Below are 14,122 nucleotides of genomic sequence, written 5' to 3'. Positions count from 1 at the left end.
GTGTGTGTGTGTGTGTGTGTGTGTGTGTGTGTGTGTGTGTGTGGGTGTGGGTGTGTGTGTGTGTGTGTGTGTGTGCGCGCGTGCGTGCGTGCGTGCGTGCGTGCGTGCGCGAGCGCGCGCGCGCACAGTGTGTTTCATTTTAATAGCCCCAGGCAAATATCTCGAAAAATATGAAAGATACAAAAAAATGTTTCAGATAAAAGTTGTAGGGTTTCGAGGAGAACATAAGATGGAATCATTAGGTACCTTAGGTAGCATTGGCAAGGTCAGATAAAGGTCATATCAAATTTTTTTAATAGAACCCCCCCATTTTTTATTACATACTTATACCTTACCTCAAGAGCTTTTCAAAACACTATATTAAAATATTTTTTCACTAAGTATTTTTCGAATTATGAAGCTCGAAAGTGACAGTATATCATCGGCATTGGCATTACTCAAGATGCTAAAACGATGACTAAAACTTCTTGAATGTTGTTTAGGAACATTAGAGATTGTTCTCCTCATTTTCATTTTTGCATAAAAATGAAAATAAGGAGAATAATCTCCAATGGCCTTGATCTTGACAAATGTTATCTATGTAGCCATGTTCCTAAACAACATTCAAGAGGTTTTAGCCTCTTGAGTAACGCCAATGCCGATGGTATACTATATTAACTTTTGAGCCTCATAACTCAAAAAATACTTAATGAAAAAATATTTTATTATAGTGTTTCCAAAAAGCTCCCGAAATGAGCTATAAGAATATGTAATGAGAAATAGGGAATTCCATTTATAAAAAGTTTAATGTGACCTTTGTCTGACCTTGACAACAACACCCAAAATCAAACCAATAATACCATCTTATGTCCCCTTCGAAACCATATAACTTTTGTCTAAAACATTTTTTTGTATCTGCCATATTTTTCAAGATATTTGCTAGGGCGATTAAAATAAAACACACTGTATATACAGAGTGTTTTGGAAAATAATGATATTTTTTGTTACATAGGGGCAGAATAGACTAAACTGAGAAAAAAAGGCCTCTACCATTTTGCAATTTTTGCAATATTTAACAAGATATTAATTACTAAAAATTGCCGAAAATTGGTATTCAATAATTTTTTAATCAAATATTATCAATTTTACAGAAAAACTATACAAAACAAAAATTGTTTATTTTCTTTTCATAGAGCTTTAAGAATTTTTTCAGAATTTTTTCAGAATTTTTTAATATCTCAAATGTGAGTTACAAATGTATAAATACAAAATGGCGAACGTTGAAGGTCGCAAAATAATTTAAAAAATTTTTTTTTTGTTAAACTGTGCACGCTGTACTGCTTAGAGTAATTGGCTGCATGGCACAAAAGTGTATGAATCTTTAAGCTTTCATTGATTTCCGAACAAAAAATCCATATTTGGAACATTCTTGTATAATTTTTTTTTTACAAAATTATACCATTTTAAAGAAAGTATTGTAAAACGGGCAATTTTTTCTAATAAGCTTAGTATAACTCAGAAACAAACTATTAGGAAAAAAAAGTGTAAAGTGTAAATTTCAAATTTTAACTCTTTTTAATTTTGTACAAGTGCATGGGTGTTTCCTGCTTTCAGCATTACCCGGGATCAACGGCATGGACGTGACAGGAATCTGACCCGCGCGCGCGGGTGTGTGTGTTGTGTGTGTCTTTAGTAATGTGTATTGCCTTCTCTCGCATTTATCTATTCGTGTATTTGTCAGGGCATAATGACAATTAAAATTTAAATGTCTTATTTCTTCTTGTCTCAAATTATGCCATTCTTTCTGCACAGTGTTGGAGAAGCAATACACATTATAAATACTTTAGTAATGTGTATTACTTCCTTAAAAAGTTTTCTACAATAATTTGTTTCTAAGTTATACTAAGTTTACAAAAAAAAGTTGTCCGTTTTGTAACACTTTTTTTAAAACGGTGTATAACTTTGTCAAAAGATCGTAAAAAAATATTCCAAATATGGATTTGTTTAGAAAAACAATAAACTTGAAGACTCACACTTTTGTTCAATGCAGCCGATTCCCCTGAGTCGTGTAACAGTTTAAAGAAAACAAATTTTTAACTATTTTTTTATGTCTGCCTTCAACGTCCGTCATTTTGTATTACATTTTGTATAACTCAAATTTAATCTTCATGGTCATCAAGGGGAATGTTTAAGCTTTAATTTGAGCAGTGGTTTATACCTCGATACGATGATTTTTCATTAAGTTATGACTATTTGAAAGTATTAAAAATTTATGCTAAAATTTAGTGGTCTGTTTTTTTTGCCGATGAGTGTATATATCTTTCAGAATCACATTCTTATATAATTTTAATAAGCTTTTGTATCGCTGTTTGAATTCTTATATTTACATATGTTTGTTGAATTTTGTTAAGAGATATGACACATTTTTGACTGTTTAATCGTACGAATAATGTCGAGTTCTACATCGAGACTCAAACGAACTGCGTGTATTCTTAATTTGTGAACATTTGCGATAATTATTTTTTAATTCTGTTTCCATTATGTTTTAAGAAGGCTCTGAAAAGGGCTCAATCCGGTAGCCAAAACTTGTAATGTTATATGTTTATTTTTCACTGTTATTATTTCTTAGTATACATCTTTTCTTCCTTTTTTTATCTTTTCTGTACTTTTAATTTATGCCTTTAATTATATGACTTTTTAAAGAAATGCGCTTACTTCGCTCCTCATTTATTATTATTTATTTTCTATATTTAAATTAATTAATAAATATAAGATTAATCTATCAAAATCTGCTTTTAAACTAATAAAATGTGTCTACTCGTATTTTGTTCTATTAAAAAAATATTTATTAAATATATGTGGATAACTATTAATTTATATTTAGATGAAATTTACTCCAAGTTTATCCCGAATTTTAAAACGGACATTGAAAATTCGCAAACTTGCCATTAGAGAGTTCAAACAGCGACAGCAAAGCTTAGAATTATTAAAATAAAGGAATGTGATTCTGAAAAGAAAAGAATTCGTGAAAAAAGGGAGAATATAAGAATGTGTAAGTGTGACAGTGTTAGTGAAAAGAACATTATCATTAACACTTTTTATTGGGCCGTCTCCAATTTGGCTTATATAGTATTTTTTATTTATTAAATTTAATTATCGTGTGAAATAAAGGCAATTGAGAACAACCACAGTTAACATTAGCGTATATCTACTCACATATAATGGTTACATATATAAGTAATTTTTACATCATTTCTTGGATATGTGCACATACATTTTGAAATTTTTGAAGTCAGGTTCAGACTCACCAAGAAGAATCCATGACTTCAAAAATTTTATAATTGTTGTATGCGTTGAAGATGGCTTAAATATAAACCGAAACGTTCAAATCATATGTATAGATAATCAAAAAATGATGTAAAAATTACTTATATATAACCATTGTGAATAAATATGCGCTTAACTGTGATTCCTTTCAATTGCCCTTATTTCACACAATAATTAAATTTATTAAATTTAAGAGCTAAAGATTAAATTGAAACTTAAAATTTTATATTGTAATATTTATGTTTTTTATTTAGTATTTAAAATGTAGAATCATGTAGAAAAGGAATTAAGTGCTGAATGAATTATTCGAAATTATGATCATTATTTTTCAATGAAAATCGAAAAATCTGTAATCCTCATATAAGCGACATAAATTAAGTGAACACCAATTTTGATCTCTTTTCATCCTTTTTATGACAAAAAATTTCATTTTTTTTCAATATAAAGTATTCTCCATATAAATTTTATACCAAATAATGGATAAGTATATATTGTAAAAGATAATATTTTATTATTTATTTTTTGTATCAAATTTTGTTTTATTTTATTTTCAAACAAAATTTCAATTTTTTGTTTTTCATGCATGCATTTCGAGGAAATATGAAAAAAGCAATATAATTTTAAAAAAGTGTTCAATCACTGTGAGAGTTGCAAAAAAAGGTTATTAGAATTTTATTGAATTTGCTAGTGTAATGTGTGTGTGAATTTCTTACAGTAATGTATCAACTATTACGTATATATTGCCTGTTGATAATTTAATATATGTAGTTTTATTTTTTTAGGTGAAACTATCTTATATAATAATATAAACAATTTTTTAGTCACTCAATAAATATATTGCTTACAGAAGTGAAAATCATCTTTCTCTTCAAAGAAAAGGTGATTAAAGCAAACATATTTTTTTACATAATGTACACCTTATGATTTTTTAGCAAAAAGTGCAAATTTTTCTTTTAAGGTTGTATCACAAAATGACTTTTCTTAAAAAGGTACAATCAAAAAATCAAAATGCTTTGATCTATCTAAAAATTACACAATATTATTTAAAATGAAACTAATACTAAATTATTAGGAGTATAAATAAGTTTCCGCCGTTTTTTATCAAAAATTGGGCATTTATTGTGAAAGAACGGTACCTAATGTTTTATTCGAAGTATTGTCCATCGCTAGCCACTACTTTTTCCCATCTTTCTGGCAGCATACGGATACCGCGTCGGAAAAACGCTTCATCTTTTGAAGCTATCCACGAATCGACCCAATTTTTGGTATCTTCATATGATGTGAAGTGTTGCTCAGACAGGCCATGCGCCATCGATCGAAACAGGTAGTAATTAGAAGGAGCAATGTCTGGTGAATATGGCGGGTGGGGTAAAACTTCCCAATTGAGTGTTTCCAAGTAGGTTTTGACCGGCGCCGCATATGGACGAGCATTATCATGTAGAAGAATAACTTTGTCGTGTCTGGAGTAGTAGTGGGCGCGTATTTCCTTGAGTGCTCGGTTCAATCTCATCAATTATGTTCGGTAGAGAGCCCCAGTAATGAGGTTCGGTTTGAACAACTCATAATAAACGACACCTAGCTGATCCCACCAAATACACAACATGAGCTTTTTCCCATGAATGTTCGGCTTGGCTGTTGATATTGAAGCATGGCCAGGTGGTCCCCATGATTTCTTCTTCTTTGGGTTATCGTAGTGGATCCATTTTTCATCACTAGTGACTACACGGTGCAAAAAACTCTTTCGTTTATGCCTGGCAAGCAGCATTTCACATGTGAAAAATCGGCGTTCAACGTTTCTCGGCTTCAGTTCATATGGAACCCAATTTCCTTGCTTTTGAATCATTTCCAACGATTTTAAGCGATGTGAAATTGCTGGTTGAGTCACTCCTAATGTAAGTGCAAGTGCTTCTTGCGTTTGGCACGAATCTTCATCCAATAATGCTTCCAATTCCGCGTCTTCGTACACTTTCGGCCTTCCGCTACGTTCTTTGTCTTCGACGTCAAATTCACCGTTCTTAAACTTTTGAAACCACTCACGGCAACTTCTCTCACTTAAGGCAGCCTCACCATATGCTTCTACAAGCAATCGATGCGCCTCAGCTGCAGATTTCTTCAAATTAAAGAAGTAAATCAAAAGCTCCCGCAAATGATGCTTATTCGGCTCAAAACTCGACATTTTCGCACGAAAAAAGATATAAGATGCTGATGCAAAATCGCTAATATTTCAAGGTTATGTTCTTGCCAGATGTCCAATCTTACGATATGACGTTTTACAGTTGACAATTTTAACTATAACATACTGGTAGCGCCATTGTTTGTCAAACGGCGGAAACTTATTTATACTTCCAATAATAATTTAAAAAATAAATAATTAATAATTAATAATTAATAATTAATAATTTATAATAATAATTTATTGTTATTATTATTATTTAAAATTAATAATTTTTTTTCAAACCGATTGACCGTCTAATTTTTAAAAAGGAAAGAGCTAAAGTTAGAGTTTTATGCATGGTGTCATATGATTGATATATTACATAATTACTTACTTTTAAAATGCTTCGATCCATAAAAAAACATATAAATAGTTAGAACAAACTTTTTTTTACCTCCTTGCAAGAATTTTAACTCTATTCACTGTGTAACTTATTTGTATAGCAATCAAAAAGCTGATGAAAGCATGCCTATTTGGACATCTAAAGAAATATACACGGAAAACTTAGCAACGCTGTTGATTTTCGACATTACGTTAAATTGCGGCTTACTTCATCCTATTACACATGTGTGATGATTGAATATATATGTGCTTGCTTATAACCTATTGTTTTGTTATTAAAACACGTATGTAAAAATAATATTTTAACCTTAACTGTCAATTGCTAATGGCACTTGTCAATTACTAGTGTGCAACTCGAGTAGAAATGCCAACCTCATTTTCAAAATGCAACGTTACCAAGTTATCGATAATTATTGAATATAAAATATTAAATTACTTCCGTTTTCCTACTAATAGAATATTAATATTATGATTCTTATAATTATATAAAAATTAGCAATCAATATTATCATTTAATTTTAATAAATCATAAATTAGCCTTTCTTATTATTAAAAAATTTTCATACATTAGGTTGGTATTATTAATGTAGAACAATATCCTTTTCACCACTTATTCCGCAAGTGATTGATCGTATATTATTAAGATTTGTTTGATTTTACAAATCAAAACTTCTTTTACTATTTAAAAATAATGATGTTCTCTATACATATCATTTTGAGGAGGGAGGGGTAATCAGGCATATTCAAAAGATAATTGCATTTGAAGTTTACTTTTAATATGCTAGACAAGGAGTTCTCTGTGCCAGACAAGAAGCGACAGTACATTTTCTATTATAGCACAAAAACGGTATTTAGAAATTCGCTCAAAAACTAAAGATAAATATAATAAGAAAAACTATAGTTAAATATAATACGAATCTTCTAAATCAAAGAAAATAGAGAATAACTAGGCAAATATTATAAAATCTTAGAAAGTTGCTCTCTTTTTACTACTTCACTAATATCCATTTCGTTTATTAACTCATTCTCAAATAATGACGCACACAAGAACATCCTTTCAGATTTACGTGCGATACCTGCAGAAAGCTTAACTCGCACAGCCCCTATGGGCCCGAGACTAGAATACGTCCAATCAGCGCATCACGGTTATGCTGAGACTCTCAGCTTGCAAGATGTAAGTCTCAAGCAACTTACTGATCGGAGCGAGCGACTATCCACGCTCTATCAGCTATGCAGACTGATTTCCGAGCTTGTAACGCAACTCACCCACCGGAACCAAAGGCTCCTAGTCAGCATGTAGCTATCAACCACTACCTCCGCGATGATCCTACTCATGACTGGGCATGGGCAACTGCCCAGTCCCCGCGGTACCAATTTCGATCATCGATCGGATCTTCGTAGTATATGCTACTCCTAGTTTGCGCCGCCTACATGCGTAACACTGGTCGGCCAGCGCTTCGGGAGCTACTCCCCAAAGGTACTTCACAGGAATCGCTCAGCAACCCCGAGCCTAGCCCCGAGACAGGAAGCTAAGTTTTCAACCTGATCAGCCTCTTCCCTGCGAAGGCTGATTTTTGAATTTTTTGTTTACCGCCGAACGGTGCCCTGATATGCTGACGCTTCGAGTGCTTGCCCTCCCCACAAGCCTTTTCTATACGATACAACCACCTTAAGATTACGATAAAAAAACGAAAAAAATCAAAATTGATGTTAACTTAATTTATGATGCTTATATGAAGATTTACAGATTTTCGATTTTTACTGAAAAATAACAATTCACCATAACTTTAAATAATTCATTCAGCACATAATTCCTTATCTACGAGATTCTAGATTTCAAATATTAAACAAAAAAACACTACATCCAAATTAGCGGTCCAATAAAAAGTATTAAAGGTTAGATAAATGTATGAGAAGAGATCAGAGTCCAGTCAATTGTAGTTGAAAAGAAAAATATATTAGTTCAGTAAGATTGTTATCGCACTGAAAATTTTTCTTCTTTAGATCAAATCTGGTAAGAATATTCTAAAAAATAAAGAGCTTCTCCAGAAAAAAATTTTTGAATGAGTTTTTTTAATGAAACTTGGACAAAAGAGACAAATTTGAAATCTGGATGAAGAAAGACTTCTCCGAACATTGCATACGTAATATTTGCATGACTGAATACTATTTCGCCCACAATTTTCGATTTGTGATTTTCCATGAAACAAACGCCAAGGCAAGTATCTGAAGAGCTTTTTAAAATGTGTTGAATCCACAATGAATAAAAGGGAGTTGATATCAATTGGATATGTTACGATTGGACACCAGCCATTCACAGTGCTTGAACAGTGGAAAACTCCAAGACATCGATCGCTGTGAGTGACTGTGTCCAATCGTAACGTAATCGGAATCCTTCTATAAAAGAGCCTCTCCCTCTTCTAAAGTTTAAGACTTATGAAAAAGGCGAATGTGGGAAAAAAGCAAGCGGTGAGAAAGAGGGATCCTAATTTTCTAACAAAAAGCAGATTGGAATCAAGAAAACGAAGCCCGATAACCTACAGCAAAAACTCAAAGTAGGACAGGGCACTTATCGTAGAACAAAATTGGAATGGATTCCGATAGGAATTATTCAATTATTTCCTAGATTTCTATTGTGTTTTTTAGGGAAAGAGAATAATTCCGATTGGAGTTCATTCTGATATGTTCCATAACAGGTACTCAAGAAATTCTGGCATTTTGAAATCTTTGTCAAGGAAGAATAGGATCCTATAATCTGTAGAGGAACTCCCAGAAAGATTGTCGAGATGATAATTTCGAAAAAAAGAAGAGGGGACAAATGTTAGGCAAAAATAACTTGTATCAAATTGCCCTTGGGTTCATGTCGATTTGAATAAGCAGCATGAAACAAATGTGTTTCCAGGACTACGAGCAGATTTTGTTGAAAACGCTTTAAACCCGTATTAGACGATTAACGGTTGTTCGCTTTAGCCAATCACGATGGGTTCGCTACATTGATTAGTTAACAGAACCAAGTAACCGCTCATAATAATCGTCAACCTGTAGTCTGATAAGAACTTTACGCTAGATGTCGACAAATTTCGGCATTTCATGATTATTTCCTGTTTTACATTGCTGATCCTAATAAACAATTTCAGTTTCTGAAGTATAGTATGTTTTTTTATCACGCGAGTGAGAAGTACGCGTGTGAGAAAGAAATGTCGCAGACATCCGAGACTGCGAAAAAGGGTTGCGGACACAACGATAATCTGAACACAGATATATACGAGTATATCAATTCATGCGTAAGTAAAATTTCTAATTAATGTTTCATTGTTGTTGATTACATAATTTACTAGTATTCGTACATCTTTTTCCCCTTTCTAAATGTATCAAGATAATTTCGTTTCTATTCTCTGCCAGTACACGTTGATAAGTGCACTAATTGCTTTAAAAGAATGATCGACGCGAGTTCTGTTAGATACATATTAGAGTTAAATAGTTAAAAATTATTAATTACCAAACATGCGCTTCACATCTGTGAACGCACGCAGAAGGGAAAAAGAGGTAGAGAGAGAGAGAAAGAGGGCGGGAGGGAAGAGAGAGAGAGAGAGAGAGAGAGAGAGAGAGAGAGAGAGCATAAAGATGGCAATAATGAAAGGATTCTAAAATTGTGTTGTATCTAGCAACATAAGCGTATCTCAATAAAAAAGAGATCGTAATTTGACGTTGCAAACATCGTTAATGGCACATTTTGATGATTTGTTTCAAATTGTAATTAGAATTTTTAGAATCTTCAGTATTTATCGAGAAATATTTCTGTTAAAATATTTGCTAATACGATATTCGTACGCGCGTTACTTATTATTATAATTTCGATTCTATTACCAGTAAACTTTTCTTCTTTTAATATTTCATTTAATATTTAAATCGTGTATTCCTAGATTTAAACAGTTTTCATAAGCTGTAGCTGCTAAAAAATGAGATAAGGATCTTATTTATCATTAATTGCAATTTTAAAATTAGCTATATCTTAGAAATTATTATATGCGAAAGAACACATGAAGCAATTGAAATTTATATCTTCTTCTGGACAATAAAATTGCCTTAATTCAATAAAGCAGGCTCTCAAATATATTTTTAAAAATAAAGTCTTAAAACGGCATTTCAAAATATTTATTTATTAAGTCCTGTTAAATACATACGAAATCTTCATATAGTCTATTTCCGTTAACTCTTGATAAACCTGCTTTATCAAATTAAAAGGCTTTCATTAAATATAAATTACAAGAATTATTAAACGTTTATTTCCATACTTCTAATGATTCGAAATGTGGTTAATACGTTGGCAAAAGCATATCGCCCAACCCTACAGCAATTACAGTAATCAATTATTCAATCTTCGCAATATTAGAATATTTTCTAATGTCTCGTCCATTCCTTTCTTCTCATACGAATCTTCATAAGCAGCTAAATTCGAGTGATTCGCAACGTTGTCGAGAGAGAGAGAGGGACAATTTGTAAGTCCGAAAACCGATAAAAACTGGCAAATACATACCGGTTTGCGAATGCGGGGATTCTATTCCACGGTGTCCGTCTTCCGGCCTGAGGACCGATGAAAATGTCGATGCACTCGAAACTGTTATAGTCGGCGGCTTATCAGTCTTATCGTTCCTTATTAATTGATGAACTGGCGGTGGACCTACACATAAAAGAATACTTGAATTGACTTCAAATGCGATAAAACAAAAATTTAAGACATTTTGGAAAACAATTGTACAATAAAATAAAGTACGATTGCGTATAAAGTTAAATTTAACCATTGTCCTTTTCAAACGTAACTATATGTCTTTTTTGAGTAAATATCTATATTTTCAGGATATTTTACAAACATAGAAACAATTATTATCATCAACATATTACTTACATCATCATTAAATTATGAATAACATAGGTACGGTCGATTATATGCTCTACACGTCATCGTTAATACGAAGAAGAACGTATGTAAAAAAAAATGAAAAAAAGAAAATAAAGAAAGATATTATAAGAATACAGTTTCTGTTGCAGCATAAATCTGCCAGGAACGTCCTGAAGACATTCCAGAGCATGTCCTAAGGATACGTTCTAAGAACATTCTCAGGATTCTTCGAAGAATAGAATGTGTTATATAGGTTGGTAACGATTCAGATATGCTCATTGCTAAAATGTTTATATACATACGAGGGTCGTTTGAAAAGTCCGTGCAAAGTCACTGCTGATGGCACTACTGGCGCGTATCAAGGTTAGATTTAGTTAGTAGCATCTCTTGGAGGAACACACACCAAGTTACAGCCAGATCGGTCTATTTGTTTGTGTTTGGCATTCATTTGAATCGAGGAAGTCGAGTGATTTTCAATAACGCACCAGCTCACACCTCAGCAGTTGTGGTCGCAAAATTAATGGAATTAGGGTTCCAACTCGTCTCACATCCCCCCTATTCTCCAGACTTGGCTCCCTCGGACTACTATTTGTTCCCCAATATGAAGAAATGGCTGGCGGGAAAAAGATTTTATGGAAACGAGGACGTGATTGCAGAAACAAACCCCCCTCGACTTCCTCGATTCAAATGAATGCCAAACACAAACAAATAGACCGATCTGGCTGTAACTTGGTGTGTGTTCCTCCAAGAGATGCTACTAACTAAATCTAACCTTGATACGCGCCAGTAGTGCCATCAGCAGTGACTTTGCACGGACTTTTCGAACGACCCTCGTATATCCCGTATAAAAAGGAACTATTTAAGACTATTCAGATTTCTATAATTACTCAATTTTTTTATATAATTACTTAACTAGTAACTGTTGGCAACTACGTATGTTAATAGTAATTGAATAGTAACTAACGACTATTGACAAATAATTCTGAAAAGTAACTATTCACGTCTACGTAACTGAGTAGTAATTAGATAGTAATTACGACTATTGGCGAATAGTTTTGAAACTGAAAAGTAACTATTCGCGACTACGTGATCACTGAATGTAGAAAAGAACAAGGTCACAACGCTCAATGGATAGATTATCTTAATTAAATTTTAAAGAATAATATACAGGATGTCTCGCGAAACTTCTCTCATTACTCACAAAAAGATAAAATCACTCACAAATAAATAAAATCAAAAGGAACATAAAAGTACTATACCGTTTAGCGATATTCGCAATAATAATTGAGATATTAATTTTTATAATTACACTAATGAGAACATGCCGACAGAAACGGCGAGACGTGTGAGCGACAATGCCGAGCGTCGAGTAATGGAGCGCTTCCGACAGTCAATACTTAATAAACTTGGGCCGGGCTATATCTCGAGCGGTCGGAGCGTTTCTCTACTCTCAGTACAATTACAAAAATTAATATGTCAATTATTATTACAAATATTACTAAACGATATAGGACTTTTATTGTGAATATCGCTAACGGTATAGAACTTATTATTTTAAATGTCGCTAAATAGTACAGGACTTTTGTGTTCATCTTGATCCCATCTATCTTCCTGCTACTGGTAGGAAAAGTCTCGCGGGGGAACACCCTGTACATTTCTTTTTATACAATATTTTATATAAAATTGGTATAAAATTTATATTATCTAAAATAATATATTATCAGACATATATGAATAACTACAAAAAATATACATTCGATGAAAATCTTCATCATTCAGTGATAATTCATATAAGAACATCAAAAACAAAATATTCTGCCATTTAGCGGTTCCGTGAGTCAGAAGATTTTCCATTTATATACGACCTCAAGAAGATACTCTACAAAGTAAAGCAATTTCGTATAACAATCATAAAGTGTTGAATTCAGGATTGCAATCTTCTCAATGCAATGCTAGAAGAATGTATTGCATATACGCGTACTACAGTAACACGCAGGGACATCGACTCAGGATTTTGCCAAGTCTAGTAACGAGCTGGCAAGAGGAGGCAGGGACGAACTGGAGCCTTCAATAGTACAGGAGCGAAAAAAAAGGTCATTTCAGTAATCGGAGCTGAGAATAAGATGCGCATATACAACATGATTACGTTTAACATTACTTTCATTTTTGCAATACTTCATATATTTCAATTATATGCACATACTCAGTCTGGTATATATTATTACATATACAATACATACATAATATATTAGACTTCATAAATGCATGTCATTGAATACTATTACAAAAATATTTATATAAAAGTAACTCAAAGAAATTGTTACGTCCGGACCCCACAGTTCTTTTCTTCGACTAAAAACTTTCGTCATCACCATAAAAATTATTAACCAGTAATACCGATAGACCATCTGTTACAATAGCGACGAGCCAAATAACATTTCAAGCTAATAATCCATTCGGGACAGAACCGTTGGGTTAGATATTGGAACCAAGTGCCAAATAGGCGAACCTTATCGAGGAACGGGAAGAATAAATAGATTAGAATTATAAAATAAAACAGCAGTTGTGCGCAATAAATGACACGTGTGGCTCGAACCTATTGGACATCCAGCAAATGGTCGATAACGAAAGTTGTCTTAGACACATACCCCTGTATCCCATTTCACAACCGATATCCCTAATCATAATCCTAATCCTGGATTGGCCCAGCAGCACACGTGTGCTCCGCACTCGGCACCACTAACTCGCCAATATAAAAAGAGAGGCCCTCCACGAGTCAGCAGTCAGAACTTAGAAGTCAGCAGCCGTCAGTGATCAGTCCCAGTTCTCAGTTATAAATTGTCAGTCAATTATTAAAACGAAACTCTGCCGGTTCGTGATTAGAACTGTGCTCGTTCAAACTACATCTCCTTTGGACTCTGAACAAGAGTGACCGGAGTCTCCACATCCGAGTGGCAACCTTCCGTGAGGTGCTGGGACCAACAATTTAGGCTGCTAGATCCACCCACATCCGCAGAACAATAGTAAGTCCCATCCACACACACACACGCACACGCACACGCACACGCACACGCACACGCACACGCACACGCACACGCACACGCACACACACACACACACACACACACACACACACACACACACACACACACACACACACACACACACACACATGTATATATGCGTGTATAAGAGAACCAATCACTATAATTTATACTAAATTATAGTGCCGCGCCCGAACCGTCCTTTCAAAGGGTGGCTTCGAAGCCGGGCCTACCGGGAGGCACGGAGATTCTTGGACGAAGAGTACAAGAGATACCTCGGGAATTCACAAGAGCAGAGTCGTCCGGCCGAGGATC

General features: G+C 33.7%; 1 protein-coding gene across 7 annotated transcripts in view; it reads right to left on the bottom strand.

Moving 5' to 3' along the window:
- LOC108755186 (nuclear factor 1 X-type) overlaps positions 1 to 14,122 on the bottom strand; it is a 316,149-nt gene that overhangs the window by 188,599 nt on the left and 113,428 nt on the right. For all 7 annotated transcript variants that reach the window (XM_018498052.1, XM_018498050.1, XM_018498056.1 and 4 more), the window contains one exon: positions 10,401 to 10,544. In XM_018498052.1, the coding sequence (XP_018353554.1) occupies positions 10,401 to 10,544 (144 nt within the window). The remainder of the gene's footprint in view (positions 1 to 10,400; positions 10,545 to 14,122) is intronic.

Source organism: Trachymyrmex septentrionalis, unplaced genomic scaffold (assembly GCF_001594115.1).
Source record: "Trachymyrmex septentrionalis isolate Tsep2-gDNA-1 unplaced genomic scaffold, Tsep1.0 scaffold86, whole genome shotgun sequence".
In the NCBI taxonomy this organism is placed as follows: Eukaryota; Metazoa; Arthropoda; class Insecta; order Hymenoptera; family Formicidae; genus Trachymyrmex; species Trachymyrmex septentrionalis.
The sequence above is the reverse complement of the archived record's forward strand: the minus strand, read 5'-3'. Positions and strand labels throughout refer to the sequence as shown.